Raw genomic sequence first — 15,580 nt, forward strand, 5'->3', positions numbered from 1 at the left:
GGTTGATTAGACAGGTATACTATATATAGTATGTATTGTATATAATTTCACACACAGATATTTTTCTGATTTAGGTAGTACATAGACGACGGGTTTGGTTAAATATGTCAAGTTTTTAGCATGCTGCCCAACATTTAGATACTTTTGATAGTTGGCCAGACGGGAGCAACGATTTTGAGATCATGGGGCCTAATGCTCCCGATGGCTTGGGTACTGTCGGTCTAGATTCTAGAGGATATATATGCTAGGACATGCCAACAGGCAGGAGCTAAGTGTCCATTGAAACTCTTGAAACGGTAACTACAAAGTTTGCTTTTAGTTCTAGACCTTCTTATACAGGATATTTTGATACGCTTTGTTCATCCTTGACGAGTTTATAATAACTTTAAGTATATCAATAAGCTGGTTGTGTCTGTTTGTCTGTCTGTGTCTGATTGCGAGTCGAAAGTATCTTATAAGTTCACAAACTAAAATAATCGTTACAGGCTAACGGTTTATTAACTAAAAATTTACAAACACTAATTATAAATAAATTATCATTCTTTTCAGTTTTATAATATTTATTGCCGCGCAAGTGACTGGCTCCCTTGCGCCAAGCACATTTCAGTTTGTTTGTGTCTGTTTATCTGTGTGTTGTTTGGGGTTGTCGGGGTGTCCCGTGTGAGCTTGTGGGTTAAAATGACTAGGATAATTCAGCACAGGACATGGGGGTGCAGCCAATAAGCGCAATGGGGAAGTTCTTGACGTGCGTTTGCCATTGCGACGATACTTGGAAGAACTTGACTCCCGTCCACTCGGTGCCATCGATGTACACTGCAAAACAGAAAGGGGACTTAGAGGAATCTAACTTTAGCTGCAAGTGGTTATCACTCACCTCTCAGTGGCACTGGATGCGATTGCTTGGGTGAGCAAATCAAACGGGCCACGCCCTCCACACATTGCTCCTTCTCGAGATCACGCTCCTTATCCTTTTTCTTGCCCAAGCGCATAACTGAAAGGGATAAGCAGTGAGCTGGGCCATCTTAATCTTCAGCAAAGAACGACTTACTCTGCTTTTGCTTCTTTTCCTTGGTGGCGAAACTAACAGTCAGTCCATTAAACATATCACCCAATTGCTGTGCATGCTGTGGCAATCGCCACACCTGCAGGTTCCTAAACGTACTCTTAATGCTATTCTTGCCGCCGGCATCACTGCCCTTGGACATGCCGCTCTTCGACTCCTTGGCATGCACCTCGCCCGGCCGCACCAGTGGCCAGTAGTCCACCTGCAGCTCCACCGCCTCTGCCGCCGCCAGAGCTCCACTGAAGGTTTGCTGCTGCAGCGACGACGGCGTACTCAGCGATTCGCTGGTGTTGCGCTCCCGATGCGAGGTTGCGGATGACGGTGGCGTCTGCAGGGGCGGCGAGGTGCGTCCCAAGCTCTGCTGCTGGGGCGGGGAACCGGACACCACGCCATGCACATTCGGTGAACTCTGGCTGCTGATGGGGATGGCTGAACTGGAGGCAGATCCGGAGCCCAGTCCAGTGGCGGCCGCGTTGGAGCCAGCTGCAATCTCCTCAAGATCCAGTGAAGCTTGGGCATCCAGATATCCAATGCGAACATCCTGTAGAAACCAGGATCGTTAAATATTCGAAAGTCGATTAAGTTGTTTCGCTACTTACACTAACAAACGGTACAAATATCTGGCAGGAATCCTCATCCTTGTAGTTGACCATGGCCTCGGCGATGGGTATCTGTGTGCATGGTCCAGCCGCAAGCAGATAGCGTTGGATGCGCTGCACCAACTCCGCGATGTCCGACTTTGCAACGCCGGCCGCATCCGCCAGGTTGGTCGTCAGTGCCGTGGCATTCACCGTGGTCACCGCACTGACCGCTGCCGCTGTGGCCGCCGCCCTCTCGCACAGCTGCGCCCAGTTGTCGGAGCCGAACATGACCGCATAGGCCTGATCCATCTGGCTGAGGTGACGCGCCACACTGCCGCAGCTGCCGCCGACGGGCACCAGGTAGAAGCGCAGGTGATTCAGCCAGTCTGGAGGCCGCACTCCCATCAGTTCCACGTAGTGCCGCAGGGTGGCTCCCTGCAGCCAATCTCCACCAATCAGCAGCACCTTGACCGTGTGCGGTGGCTTGGCGTTCGAGTTGCAACTAAGGAAGGAGAATGCAGTTCATAAGGTATTTCAATCTGATGATGGAACGCAAACACTTACTACTTCTGGATCTTGGCCATGAGCGCCTGCAGCACCGCCTTGACCTCGGCGGTGTTCTGCGGCACGAAGGCCGGCTTGAAGGAGTTCGCAAAGAGCGTGACCAACTTGGCCAGCAACGCGCTGCCGCCCAGCGCCTCCGGCGGACTGATGATGGTCACCACTTCCGGTATGGAGCTGTCCTCGCCGGCGAACACGCGACTCAGCTGGTCGAGCAGCAGCTTGCGTGGCTCCACGTTGGTGGGCGAGAGGCAAGTTTCCAGCATGGATCTCGGCTCGGCGCTCAGGCTCAGGGTATGCTTCCTTTTGCCGCCTCCTGAAGCGCTAATGGCATTGGCACTGTTCCCTGCACTTCCTGTGATTCCCGGTGTGTTGCTGGAGGTTCGGAACAATCTCGATCGCTTTTCCGTCTGAGCGGGCGTTTGAACGCTGCCACTTCCCAAACTGGCGGCCACCGAGCTCACTGGGGTCAACTGCTGCTGCTGCTGCTGCTGCTGCATCTGCATCTGCTGCAGGCGCATGTAGTCCTTGTCTCTGGGCGGACTGTTCTGCGGATCCGAGTTCTGGCCATCCGTATAGCCAGCATTGCCTTCGTTGCCGGAGCTATCGTTACCCCCACGATCTGTGAGGAGCATAAAAGAGATAAGAGGCTGGTTAAAAGGGTAAAGTCAGGGTGTGAATGGTTTTTTAGCACGGGTCAGCAAAATGGTGTTGGTTTTTCGATAAAATTACAAAGAAAGCTTCAGCTTTTATTAAGCCGTTTAATTATTTATCTATTTAAATTCCAAATTGTTGTTAAAAACCTTATAGCTTTATATATTTCTTAGCATTTTTTAAAAATGTCTCGAGATTGTTTTTTCATAATTTTTCCAAAGACCAAACCATTATGATGTGATCCCAGGTGAGGGAAGTGGTCTGATGAGGGAGGGTGTGAAACGGGGGGCACAAGACATGCGGAGACCAAACAAGACAAGATAAACAGAATCGTGAGACCCAATGGCGGCCACAAATAGTCGGTCCCGAATTAGAACGCCCCTGCGAAGAGTTTCCCAGTCCAAGGAGCACCGTGTAAATAAATAATAAAAACGCGGACCGAAAATATAATTAAAGCTTTCTTTATTTTATGACCATGAATGGGGTGGGCTAAAGGTGGGGGAAGTGGCCATATTTTTCTGAGGTAGAAATTTCCGGCTTGACGTGCTTGAATTTTCAAAGCCATGCGCCGATTAATCAAAAAAAAACGCACGACACGTAAATAAAGTGAAAGTGAAGGAAAAACCAAAAGAAAAGGGGGAACAAGTCGGGAGAACAAACAAATCCAAGAATTCATCAAGTGTATGGGGCGGGACTGGCGGCATAGGGCTGTGATTAAGGGTGTTGTTCTCGGGGGTCTGGTCTGACGTCCATGTCGGGGCTAATTGGAAAACCGCTTCAAGTGCGTCGAAGGTTCAATTGTCATGCCACAGACTCGCACACAACTTCACACATGCTAGGAACATTGGCTTCTTTTGGGGCAAAGGGCTAGGATGTTTATTTTAAGACCCCACAAACATGCACCTCAACTAGGTATACTATATACAAACGATCAATGAAATTGACGCACAAATCAAAGATTTCCCGTAATCCCACCCCACATTTTGAAGCATGCAAAGGTGCAGAGCGGTGTGGTGCAACAACTTAAGTAGGAGCAAAGCATACGTTTACATTTACAGTGTACTTGTGGCATTGTGTGGCTGTGTAAATGTATGCGTGTGTGGGCTGTGCGTGAGTGTGGGGCAAGGCAAGGGATTTGGGGAAAAGCCTCTTTGAAATATTAAAAAGCTTCCTTTAATCCTTAGAACTGAGTTTTTCTGATTCACAAAACTATGTTTTTTGTTTACACAATTTTTATAGGTCCAAAAAAATTATACTAATGGTACACATTTTGAATAAATGGTGAAAATGTATATATATTTGTTTTTCTTTGAAAATTTTAAACTTTTTTTTAACCTGAGAGCAGTAATATGGAAAACATTTAATTGAATACAATAAGGTTCTTAAGTTATATAAAAAAACTTTTATTAGAGTAAAAAAAACAATGATTAATAAAAAAAGGTTTACATATTTGAACAAATCTAGTTTTTTAATATTTCAGTGAGGCGTTTTAACGATCAGAAGAGGAGTCAAAAGTATTTGGGTATTTCTGAATGGAAAATGTATCTGATTGATGTCATTTAAACACAAACTGGACACGGAATTGCAGAATGCTCTATATATTATTATGATTGGGATACGCACAACTGTTTGTGGTCTCATTTTCGGTGTTTTTATTTCGGTGGTATGCAAGTCGTGTGTAATATTTCTATAAATTTTGATTTGGGGGTGTTTGGGGTAATTTTTTTTTTTCGATTTTGCTGTAATGTACACAGACCTGGTGTTGTTGCCGAATTGTTATTGTTTGTTAAATGAATGCTTTTTTGGTTTTTGTTATTTTCAAGATTGTAAGATGAATTGGTCAATTGGTCGCTCTTATCCGATGATCGGCGCTCAGAGTTGCCTGCAAGAGAGATTTGTTCAAGCCATGCAAAATGTATCTTCTGTTTGTTTGTTGTTTGTTTTTGGAGTTGTTGTTCAACTATTGTTTTACGTAATATAATTAAGATAAGCCTTCGAGTGGAAAATAGTTGACTTACAGCTATGGAACACAGTTGAAAGTTTAATTCAGCAAGAGCTACAAAAGTTTATATTGCGCTGCTGTTCCGCCCGGAAAAAAGTGCAAGGCTACGCCCACTTTACTCAGTGGGCGGCAATGACACAGACGGTCAACAGGACAATTAACTGTCTCCGTCTCTGTCGCACCGCCATGCCTCCAATTTCCAGGCGAAACAATTTGTCCTGTTCAACTGTGTGAGTGTGTGGTATGCTGTGTTGTGTATGCATATGTGTGTGTGACATTCTTTTCCGCAACTTTTCCTTATTTTTCGTGTTTTTCAACCTTGACCCAAACTGTTGACAATGGAAAACAGCCGACAAGCGGACAAGCAGACAGCAGCAGTAAATAATGGACAAAAATAAAACCCGGCACGTTCGAAAAAGTTCGAAACATTTTCGGAAAATTTGTGAAATTAAAACAAAGTTGTGTTTATAATTTCTGTTCACAAGAACTTACTGGAAAAGCGTGTTGTTTTTTAATGCGAAAGCTATTTGCAAAGAGTTGATACCATTCCCATTTCTATGGAAAACGGTTTAATTGGAATAAGTATTGTAAAATTAATTTGAGTTTAATTAAAACAGAGCGGACAAGCGCAGTTTCGTGGAGTTTTATGTGTGTCAGTATTGGGCAATATATTAAAATAAGGCAAACGCAACGCAACGCAACGCAACGTAACGCAACGCCCACAAACTCATATGCAGAACGCAACGCATTAGGAAGCCAAATATAATTCATATAGCAAAAGTTATTTAGTCAAACTCCAGTTAATAACACATCAACAAAAATGCAAAGCCCCCTCTACCCGACATCTAAAGCTCTGCCTCCGGACTCACCAGCAGCTGCGATTCCGGGTCCGGAACCTCCACCCAACAATTGATTCAGATCTCCGCCATTCCCAGTGATGTTATCGTGAAGCATTATCCGCGAGTTGGTGAAAAAGGGGCGCAGTGACGGCTTCGGCGTGGAGCCCACCGATATGCTGTCCATGTCTGGACCAGAGTCATCGCCCTCGCAGCAGGACAGCGACTCTAGCTCCTGGAAGAGCGCGTCCAGGTCGCGTTCGCCGCGCAGCGCCGCCGTTCCTCGATGGCCGGACTCCCCTTCCAGTTCCTCGCTCACCTTAAACCGCTTGAGCAGCGCCACGATCTTCTGCTTCAAGTTGCGCTGCTGCAGCGAAATCGTCTAAATGGGGAAGAGGTGTATAAAAGTCATTTTTTATATTAATAATTTATTGCATCGATATTTTTATTATTTACGAAAGGGCTTTATAACACTGCAAAACTTTAGCTACACCTCATTTATAAAGAATATGTAATTAAAAATATCAGAAACTTTTAAAGTCAAAGTTAATGTTTACTATACATTTAGTTTCGTACGTTCACTACAAAAAATGTAAGGGTCATAGGCAATATTTTCTCGAATAATTTAAGTATTTAGGCTACACTTCCCTGAAATGAAGTTCAGTTATAAACCAAGTAAATTGTTAAACAGGAAATTTAAGCTGTAGGATCTCGATATATGAAAACCAGCTTGCTTATAAATGTAAAGCGCATATTAAGTTGAAATTATTTTTTTCTGTGCTCCTACTTTTTCCTATTAATCGCTCTTAATTGCCACTGGCTAAATCTAAAGTTGCTTATAGGCCATTAAACAAAATCTCAAGGACTGCGACAGCGGTGATGACTGGATGGCTGTTAAAATTTATGCATCGTTCTCTTTTAATTACCCCGCTTTCATCGGTTTCTTTTTGTTTGTTTTATTTTTGTGTGCTGCCCAGACCCAACCTGTCATTAGTCATGTTTTTATCTACGGCAGGCATTCAAAATGATCCTGCGATAAAAAGGCAGCAGCAGCAACAAAAAAGCAGAAGCTATGACAATAAAAGCCGCAGGCTAATTTTACACCTGTGCTACGGATGTTTCCAGTTGCGTGAAAAGTAGAAAGGAGGACGAGGCAAAAGTTTATAATTGGCCTGGCGCTGTTTAAATATTTAAGCGGTAGCCTAAGAAAATTGTCTCTGCTGTGATTAGTACTCAAACTTCTAAGGAAAAACGCATAAATAAAATATAAAAGTACAAAGGAACAATATACAAATATTGTAAATTGACATTTGTAATAAAAACTTTTTGATATAAAACATAATTTCTTTCCACTTCTCAGTATTAATTTACAAACATTAATGTCATGAAACTTCAATCCATTGTCATGCGGAAACTCTCTTACATTCAGTTTTGGATCGCTATCCACACAGGTTCTGCAAATTCATGGCCCCGATATAGCCCTGAGATATAGCCATTGCATCAAATGTATGCCAATGGGCGAATCTAAGCAAATTGAGTCGAGTAAGCGACACGCCAAGGCCGCCGCCCCAACAATTGTCAACTATTTGCCACAGAAATACTTGGCCACCTCGTTTGAGGCAATCCCGAACATAAGTTTATATATATCCACTCTATTGCTATACTGTAGGGATACATTTTTGATAAATATTTCATTTGATTCGCCCGCCGGTTGTGGGTCTTTGTTTGGGTCGGTTTGTGTATCTTGCCTGCGGATCTGGGTTAGCATCAAGGAACTGACAATATTTCGCAATTGGCACATGCCTTGACAAGAATGAGGAGATAGCAACAAGGTTCTAACAATGTAAGACAAGGCTAAGCATACTTTCGATGACTAGAGTTTGCTAAATGTGAATAATATGGAAATGCCCTAATAGCTTAGCGTAAGCTAGTTTCTGGGAAATTCCTCAAAAGGCAAAAATATTAGGTATTGGCAGGCAACGAGTACTGAAGTATTTTCATGAAATTAGTAAAGCTACTTAATTTTTTCATATCCAGAAACTAATTTACATGGGTTTATAGTCATATATAAATGCCTTTGCCAAAACATTTTATCTAACTTAGCATTCTTGACCCTCTGATTAAAAAGTTTTTAATGATTCTGCCCCTGAATTCACTTCATATGTGCGAATGTGCGCTTGTAATCTATATAGATAACTACTAAACGATATTTATTCACTTTGCATAATGAATTTTAGAGCCCACGAGCCGAAGACCCCCGTTTGCTGACGTTGTTTCACGCAATTATATCGAGCAGCATGAAAATACTTTCGGGTAAGAGACAATTTTTGGGGTGCCACGCGGAACAGTTGGCCGGAATTACACGATTCGATTCTTTGACTCACCCGGCTAAACTTGGCCCGTGACGAGCTCTTGTCCTTCATCTCGAACTCACTATCGCTGTCGACAACGACGCCGGGATGATGGTGCTGGATGCTGCCGGGGTGGTGGCCCACTAAAGCGCAATCCTCGATTCCGGAGCGCTGCAGCTTGTTGCGATACTTTCGCATATCATGCTTGGCCGGATGGTTGTAGTCCCGCGGATCCTTGGGATCGTAGCCCCGGATCAGGCCCAGTTCGTTGGCCTCGTCGTTGAATTCACCCGAACTGAACTCGGCCTCCTCGTCCTCGTCGGAATACTCAGCAACGCGATCTGCGGAACGAGATAAACATTTAAGTATTTTTCGGATAAGTTATGGCCAACTTGTATAGCTGCATAAACTAAGATAAACGCTCTGAGCCAACTGGTTTTTGCGTTGTTATAAACCGTCTCAGTTCGTGACAGGTTTGTTTTGTACAATACAATGGGTTAAGTGCCCACACCGTTAAGTATCTATTTTATTTTTTTTATTCATTTACACTGGCTCATTGGTATTGACATATTCGTATTAGTGTAATTTTAAGAAAGATCCATAGTAATTGGAATAGTCGTAAGCCAACAAAATTTTTACATTTTACTTTGTTCATAAAAGATTTAAACTTAAAAATAAAATTATTTTCACGTTGCCAAATCTTTATTGGTACTTGTAGGATTGTTAACATATAATATTGTAGAGTTTTAAATTTTAACTATTTTAAATTTCCACTAAAACGGTAAATGTTTCACTACCTTTTCACAGTTAACTGAGTTTTTTTATGAACTCTATTAGATTAAACCGAAACCACGACGCTTTTTGTTGTTTTGTTTTATAAATTAATCACGATAGCACGGTTGACTGTCCTTTTAGCTGTTGCTGTTGTTTTGGTTTTAACTACGCCCGATTTATCTGTTTGTCTGCCGTATTATTATTTTGATTTTTGTCTTGCCGCTTCTTTCTCTTCGTCAAGTGCCGAGTGTGTGAACTGTCGAGCGCTTTTCAGTGAAATGAATGAATTGCTTGAAGCTCCGCACGTTTTGTGCACTTGCGATGAGTGAAAGAGAGCGCGGAAGAGTGGGGTGCAGTGGTGCTCTCTTAGCTCTTTTAAGATATAGCTATTTTTATATGCCGTAGCCCCAGACAAAAGGCTATTATTTTTAGGCTACTACTATTAAAAAAACCAACTTATTATTTTTTCGGCAAAATTGATCTACCAAAAGTGAATAAATATTAGAATAAAATATTGCCACTTAAAAAATCACCCTTATATTTGATTTTGCTAAATCTATAGCCTTTTTTTAACGTTTAGCTTTTTTTTATGTTGAAATTTCGACAGCCCTAGTGCAATGAGAGTATAAGAGAGACGGCACTAACAACAATCACAAGCAAAGAGAGATGAGCTACTCGCGCACCGAGCGAAATTACTCAAATCAATATAGAGCAATTGGGGGGAAGAACAAACGTTCGCTGTTCGATATATTCTATTATACTTAAACACACTCGCTGACACACACGTGGGCTTATCTACATATATATGACTTGTTGTTCGATATTACTAAACAAGTGTCAAAAGCTCAATGCATGGGAAATGCTCATTAAAGCTATTTTTACGCTTCGATCCGGCAATTGAACTAAAACTTGGATAGGAAGTGGGTGTAAAGTGGAAATCAAGGGGAAGTGCCTCCCTGTAGCAATAAAAAGGGCAACTTATCAGCCCATTGATACATACCCCAATGTATACAGATTATTAAGGTTTGAATCAAATTATTTATTTTTATGGAGCAGTGGCTATTGAATGTGTGAACTACCTAGCCAAAATGTAATTTTTAACCGAATGTACGCTGAATTTTAAGAGCTTCAGTTATTATATTATACATTTCAAGTACTTGGACTTATCCATTTTTTCATTTACGCAGCAGTTCCTGTTGATCTAGATTGATGAAGCGTGTTTTTTGATCGTGTGAACTAGTTTATATGGAGAACATAGAGAGCTCTTCGCACACTTGCTTAAATCGGACAATTACATTGTTTGCGATAAGATTTGTGTCATCGCCTTTCCGATGTCACTTGTTGCACTCCGATTCCCACTCCCTTTCTCGTTCCCACTCCCAATCCATACTGCTTCCACTTCATTTTCAAAGAACCGGCTACCAGTTCCACTCCCATTTTCAGTCCGTTTCAATAACGATTATCATCTGTTATATTATTTCTACAGAAATAATATAAACTGATGCACTAAAATTGTTTAGAAGAATTTCTTAGATACCAACGCTTATCAACTGTTTTTTGGTAATCGATAAAATGGGCTTAGCTCTTCCGCTTTTCAAAAATATAGTATTTTTATTAGTCAAGCCCAAATTAACACCTTATCTAGCAATATATGTAAGTACAAACATGTTTTATAGTTGCCTGCACCTTGGCAGGTTTCTTATCTGTCAAATACATGGTGGCTATTTTTAAAAGTTTTTGTTGTTATTTAAAAAAAAGTTCTTGGGGTCCTAGAACCCGGTATTGAACTGGATTAAAGATCATTCGTGTATTTTAAAAGAACTCCATTTTGAGTTACTGTTCTGATATCTTGTTCTGCAATATATTTTAAAGAGTTATTTATGAATGAACTGTATAGAAGGTATTTTTATATTCGAGGTCCTAACTACATGGCTGCTACTTGAATTTGTTTGTTTATTTGCTAGCATGTTTTGCCGTCGTTATCATTTAGCCAAAGCTATTTACCGGCCGGTTTCTGAGGTCTGTTGTCTGCCGCGAGAAAGAGAAGATAAAGAGAAAGACGGAAAGTGGGTGGCAGTGGGTGTTGGTGGCGGTACGACTCCGGGTCTCTGGCTTCTCAACTGGTATCTGGTTATCTATCGCGTGCGGGGCGGTGCTAGTGGATGTGGATGAGCTATACTTGCCAGTCTGGCTGTGTGGGTGCAGAGCAAACTCCGGCTAAGTGTAACTTTTGACAGCCTCAAAGCCGTTAAGTGATAAGTACAAAAATGATTAAAAAGCGGGCAGAAAGGTAAACGGTGAGGTAGACAGGGATAGAGTGGCTGAGAAAAACTGCTGGCAGCGATGATTAATTAAGGCCAAAGCAGAAGCTGCATTCCAGCTTATTGACTATTATTCCGGCCCCCATATTTATCTTTGCCCCTTTGCGTTTTGGTTGTGGAAAGAAAAAAAGAGAATAGAAGTTTCCTACTTGAGGGCAATTATTTTGTTTGTCTTCGTTGTTGCAATTACGCAGACAAGTTAATGACGTCGACCTGGCATTGTTTTCCTGTTTTCCAGTTTCAGTTCTTTCAGTTTCTATTCCTTTATAATTGCATGCAATTCTTAAACACTTTAATGACCTTTTCCCTGTCTGGGGATACTAGCTTACATACGTTTCCAAGAAGGCGAGACAGTATATTACACACACACCTCTGTGCAAGGAATTTCCACGAAAAGTGTTTTCCACATGGGAGCTGGGCAAAACAAGTAAACAAAGGCTAAGAGAGACAATAATGGCAGACAAAGTGGTGCCGAAAGCTATGGAAGATGTGTCATGGGCAAAGCTCTCGATTCAGAACATTCGGATTGCCATTTCTACCTCACCACAACGTACTTTCATCCCACGCTCTGGTGGTGCCACGCTGCGTATGAGTAATGAAAAGCGTATTGAGAAGCGACGAGCGACATTGATTTAGTGGCTGTCCGGGAGGTCGGATAAACCACATCAAAAGCAACACGGAGTAAAAACCAACATAACTAATTCAATTCAATTCAAATTTTCCGACTTTTAGATTCTTAAGCTAGCAAACAATATGGTCGAACAAATAATTTGCATTTTTAATATTTTATAATGTTTTAATGTTTAAAATTTATAAGTATATAGCTAGAGTTTTATATTGATCGTTTAATAGCAAAAGCAGAAAGTAATTTAATAAAAATAGGGATTACTTTATAATGTAAATATTCCGAATGACAGATATATACATATAACATAAGCTAGGGCAACTATACTATTAAAATAAATTTGTTATTGCAAAAACACAATACACCCTTGAACCAAGAACCAAGAGCCGGGTAAACAAGCCAAGAGGAATAGAAAACTGGCACAAGAAGGCAATACATTGGTTTGACCTTGGCCAGCACACGAATCTTGTCATTAGATGACAGCCAATGAGGCAGCAGATGATGTTAAGAGGGGGAAAAGCAACAGCAACAGCAACAGCAACAACAGCAGCAGCAGTGTGGAAGTGAACAATGCGAATACCCTCGACATAATTTACGCATTTCACCATTAACCACTCAATGGTTGGGGTGCGCAAAAAAGCAGTATGCAGGGGGCGGGAGGGCACTTGTACAGGGGTGTCTGTACGGTCATTAGAGGCCCAGAACAGCCTCCTTCCCTCTTGTTCCATGTCACTTCTGCACAGCGTTTATCTCTGGCACTCAAGGACAAATGACTTAATTCCTGTCGTTGTGGCAACAGCAAAAAAAAAAAAAAAACTGTCGGAGCTGTCATCAGCAGAAGCTTCATAAGATGGGGAAGCAGCAGCCGCAGGCTAAGAAGAACGTAGGTATTATCCCCTACATAAATTATAAGACCTTAATCGAAGGGATACGGCACATATGGGCCGAGACTTACAAGTTTTTGATTGATTCGTTCGGTCCTGAAAGTTATTTATGGACTTTATTAACCAAAAAATCAACGGCTGCCAAGTAAGAAAAGCCGCGACCTTAAGATGATTAAAGATACATTTCCAATAATGATTTATTATATTTGATTAAACAACTTTGAACATAGAGAGAGAGAGAATTCGATTTAAAAGAGTTTGTTGAGCCTTATTATAAGAACGACATATTTGCGAGCTCAATTTGAATCCCTCTAAATTTTAAATGGCTTTTAAAACTTTTGGCATCTACCCTAAGTGTTACTGCCATAAAATATAAATAAACCAAACACTCTGATTAAACCCTTCTCATCAAATATTTATGGGTACTTAGCCAGTCAGTACATATACACATTTATTTAAAAAATCCCTTTTAAATCCATTCGAATTCTCGAAAACTAGGGTACTGAGTTACCAATTTACACAGGGTACTTGTTTTTATTTTTTTTGCCGCCCCCCAGCTTATGCTCGGCCATGGAAAATTCATCATCGCAACACCCCGCTTAAAAATCCACCCACAAACAAGTTCCGCTGCTCTCGCTGTTCGCTGAAGGAGCGTCCGGCTGCTAATGGTGCCTGACGCGGCCTGGCACCTGCGGGCATGGATGCGAACGGGTGCGGAGTGGGCGGTGCTGACTGGACTGAGTTGGCTGAGTTGGGTGGGCGGAACTGGGCGACGGCAACAGCACACAGCCTTGCGGCAATCAGGCTCACACCACCCCACACGGAAAAAACATGAGATTGTCATCCAGATTGTTCCAAATTTGGTTATTTACTCGACTGAGTTAAGGTAGATAACTGATAAAAAGAATAAAACGTCTTTGAGTTTGAACAAAACAAATTGGGAGGTAGATGCTAAATCCTTAATTGCTTAATCCAAATACAAAAAAAATATTTAAGAAATTAAAACAATACGTTGAGAGCCGTTTAACTATGACCTGTAGCTTTTTAAGGGCTATTTCTTAGTTTTTTTTTATGAAAATAATAACGAGTTGTTCAGTAGACAAACATTATAGACTTTATCCACAGTGCCCTCTAGATTTTCCACCCGACCATTTCCCGCAAACAAAAACAAGAACAGAATACCATCAGCAGCGTTTTTGGAGGCCGGACCGCATAAAGAGAAAATCAATACACCAAATTGAGGTTGAGGCAAAAAGGTTTTCCTCGCATTGCCCATGCTCTCTGTTCTGCTTTTGAATTCCATTTTTGCAAATTAGAAAGCGAGACCCAAAGTAATTTAACAGAGCTGTCTGTGTCTATATGTTCCACCCCGTTCCCCTCACGGCTATAACTAAGTTCATTTAGCTCGGGTTCAAGTGCTGACCCTCACTGTATGGGTCTGACTGTCACTGCCAACGAATGGATTGAACACGGGAGCCAAATTCTCGTGCCTTGGCCCACTGCCAAGTGGCCAGCGACAAGCGAACTTCTGGTGGCCACCAGTCATTGTACCCAGCCCCCGAGAAGGGATATCCCCAGCCAATACTCGGGTGCGGCAGAAAGTGTCCGAAGCGAGTAGTGGCAACGGCATGATTTATGCCAAATGGAGTTGATTTACGGTAGTCGTTTTGGAAGGAAAAGTAATTTAGGGTTATGAAACCAAAAGTGGGAATACCCTGATCAATACTATATTTTATTAACTGTCATTGAAAAAAGAAATAAATCATTATTTTTCCAAAACTCTTAAACTTAGCAAGGAAGGTTTAAATATAAAGTAATATCCACTTGTTGAATGTATCGAAACTTTTTTAACCTCAACCAAGTAATACCCAATGAAAGATTTTTCCCAATAGTTTGGCGTTCCGTTTGCCATTAGAAAATGCAAAAGTTTGCCCCGAAAAATCACGTTGCAAAGATTCAATTTTGCATGTCATACATATTTCATCAGCCCGGTTAGAGGTGAGCTTCGTGGCTGACCTTTACCTTGGCCCTGACCGGTTGACGTGAGAACACTGAAAATCCCTTTATTCCATCCCCTCAAGAAGGGCTCAAAAGCTTAACTACTTCCACAGGAGCACTCGGTGCCCTTTTCCATCTCATCTTAAATGGCCACTCCTTGCCGTTTCCCTTTTGCTTAGAACCACCAGATGTTGCCGATGGGAAACCGCATGGTAAATGAGTTTTCCACTCGCTCAGCGCTATTTTCATAATTGAATTTCCTCTCGACGAAACTCGCTCTTTTCGGTTCGCACGCCATTCTCTTGTCAAACAGAAATAGCTGAAAAATAATTTCAATTAGATTTCCATGGATGAGACTTCTGTTGCCATGTGGGGGCCTTTTCGTAGTCGTGGGGAAATTCATGGCATAAATTCTGAAATGCGTGCGCTGACGTCACTCCTGGCCACCTAACTCTGCTTCATCCCCCTCGAATTGTTTCACAAGCAATTACCATAAACATCAGCTCAAATTGGGAGCATCATCTGATCTCGGGACAGCCACTCATCCGTCATGGAGTGGAGCAGTCGGTGCTCCAAACTGCTCCCTCCCCACTTGAGTCATTAATTGCCCAGTTTGCGTCATTAGCACTTCTCTAATCTTGACTGGGCCTGGGACTCGTGGGTCTATTTATTTGTATTTTATGGATTTGGCAATAAATTCCTTAGCACTGTTTGGTTCAGGAAACGCTGATCGAAGTGTCCCATGTCATCGGACAGCAAAACCAAAACTTTAAAGTCAAATTAACCGAGGTTGAAATTGCTGAGATAATAAACTTGACTTATGATATCTTAATGTCAGACAGGAATATGTTTCTAAAGGAGTAAAAACCAGTTTTGGATTTCATTTTAATACATTTTTTGAGCATTCACTTAAGCTCTGCCGCGAGTGCC

The 15,580-nt window shown here is 41.9% G+C and overlaps 1 protein-coding gene across 8 annotated transcripts in view; it reads right to left on the reverse strand.

Annotated features, from left to right (window-relative positions):
• Positions 1-637: 637 nt before the first annotated feature.
• LOC128251763 (phosphofurin acidic cluster sorting protein 2) overlaps positions 638-15,580 on the reverse strand; it is a 34,764-nt gene continuing 19,821 nt past the window's right edge. For 4 of the 8 annotated variants that reach the window (XM_052978912.1, XM_052978913.1, XM_052978915.1 and 1 more), the window contains 8 exons: positions 8,082-8,389; positions 5,731-6,079; positions 4,616-4,741; positions 2,209-2,827; positions 1,663-2,146; positions 1,049-1,604; positions 875-991; positions 638-813 (listed from right to left, as the gene is read on the reverse strand). In XM_052978912.1, coding sequence (XP_052834872.1) covers positions 683-813; positions 875-991; positions 1,049-1,604; positions 1,663-2,146; positions 2,209-2,827; positions 4,616-4,741; positions 5,731-6,079; positions 8,082-8,389 — 2,690 coding nt within the window. In that variant the 3' untranslated portion in view covers positions 638-682. Of the gene's footprint in view, positions 814-874; positions 992-1,048; positions 1,605-1,662; positions 2,147-2,208; positions 2,828-4,615; positions 4,742-5,730; positions 6,080-8,081; positions 8,390-8,595; positions 8,736-8,845; positions 9,109-15,580 lie in introns of those variants that run through there. The other 4 variants (XM_052978917.1, XM_052978916.1, XM_052978919.1 and 1 more) reach the window with 3 other exon arrangements.

Source organism: Drosophila gunungcola, chromosome 3R (genome assembly GCF_025200985.1).
Source record: "Drosophila gunungcola strain Sukarami chromosome 3R, Dgunungcola_SK_2, whole genome shotgun sequence".
NCBI lineage: Eukaryota > Metazoa > Arthropoda > Insecta > Diptera > Drosophilidae > Drosophila > Drosophila gunungcola.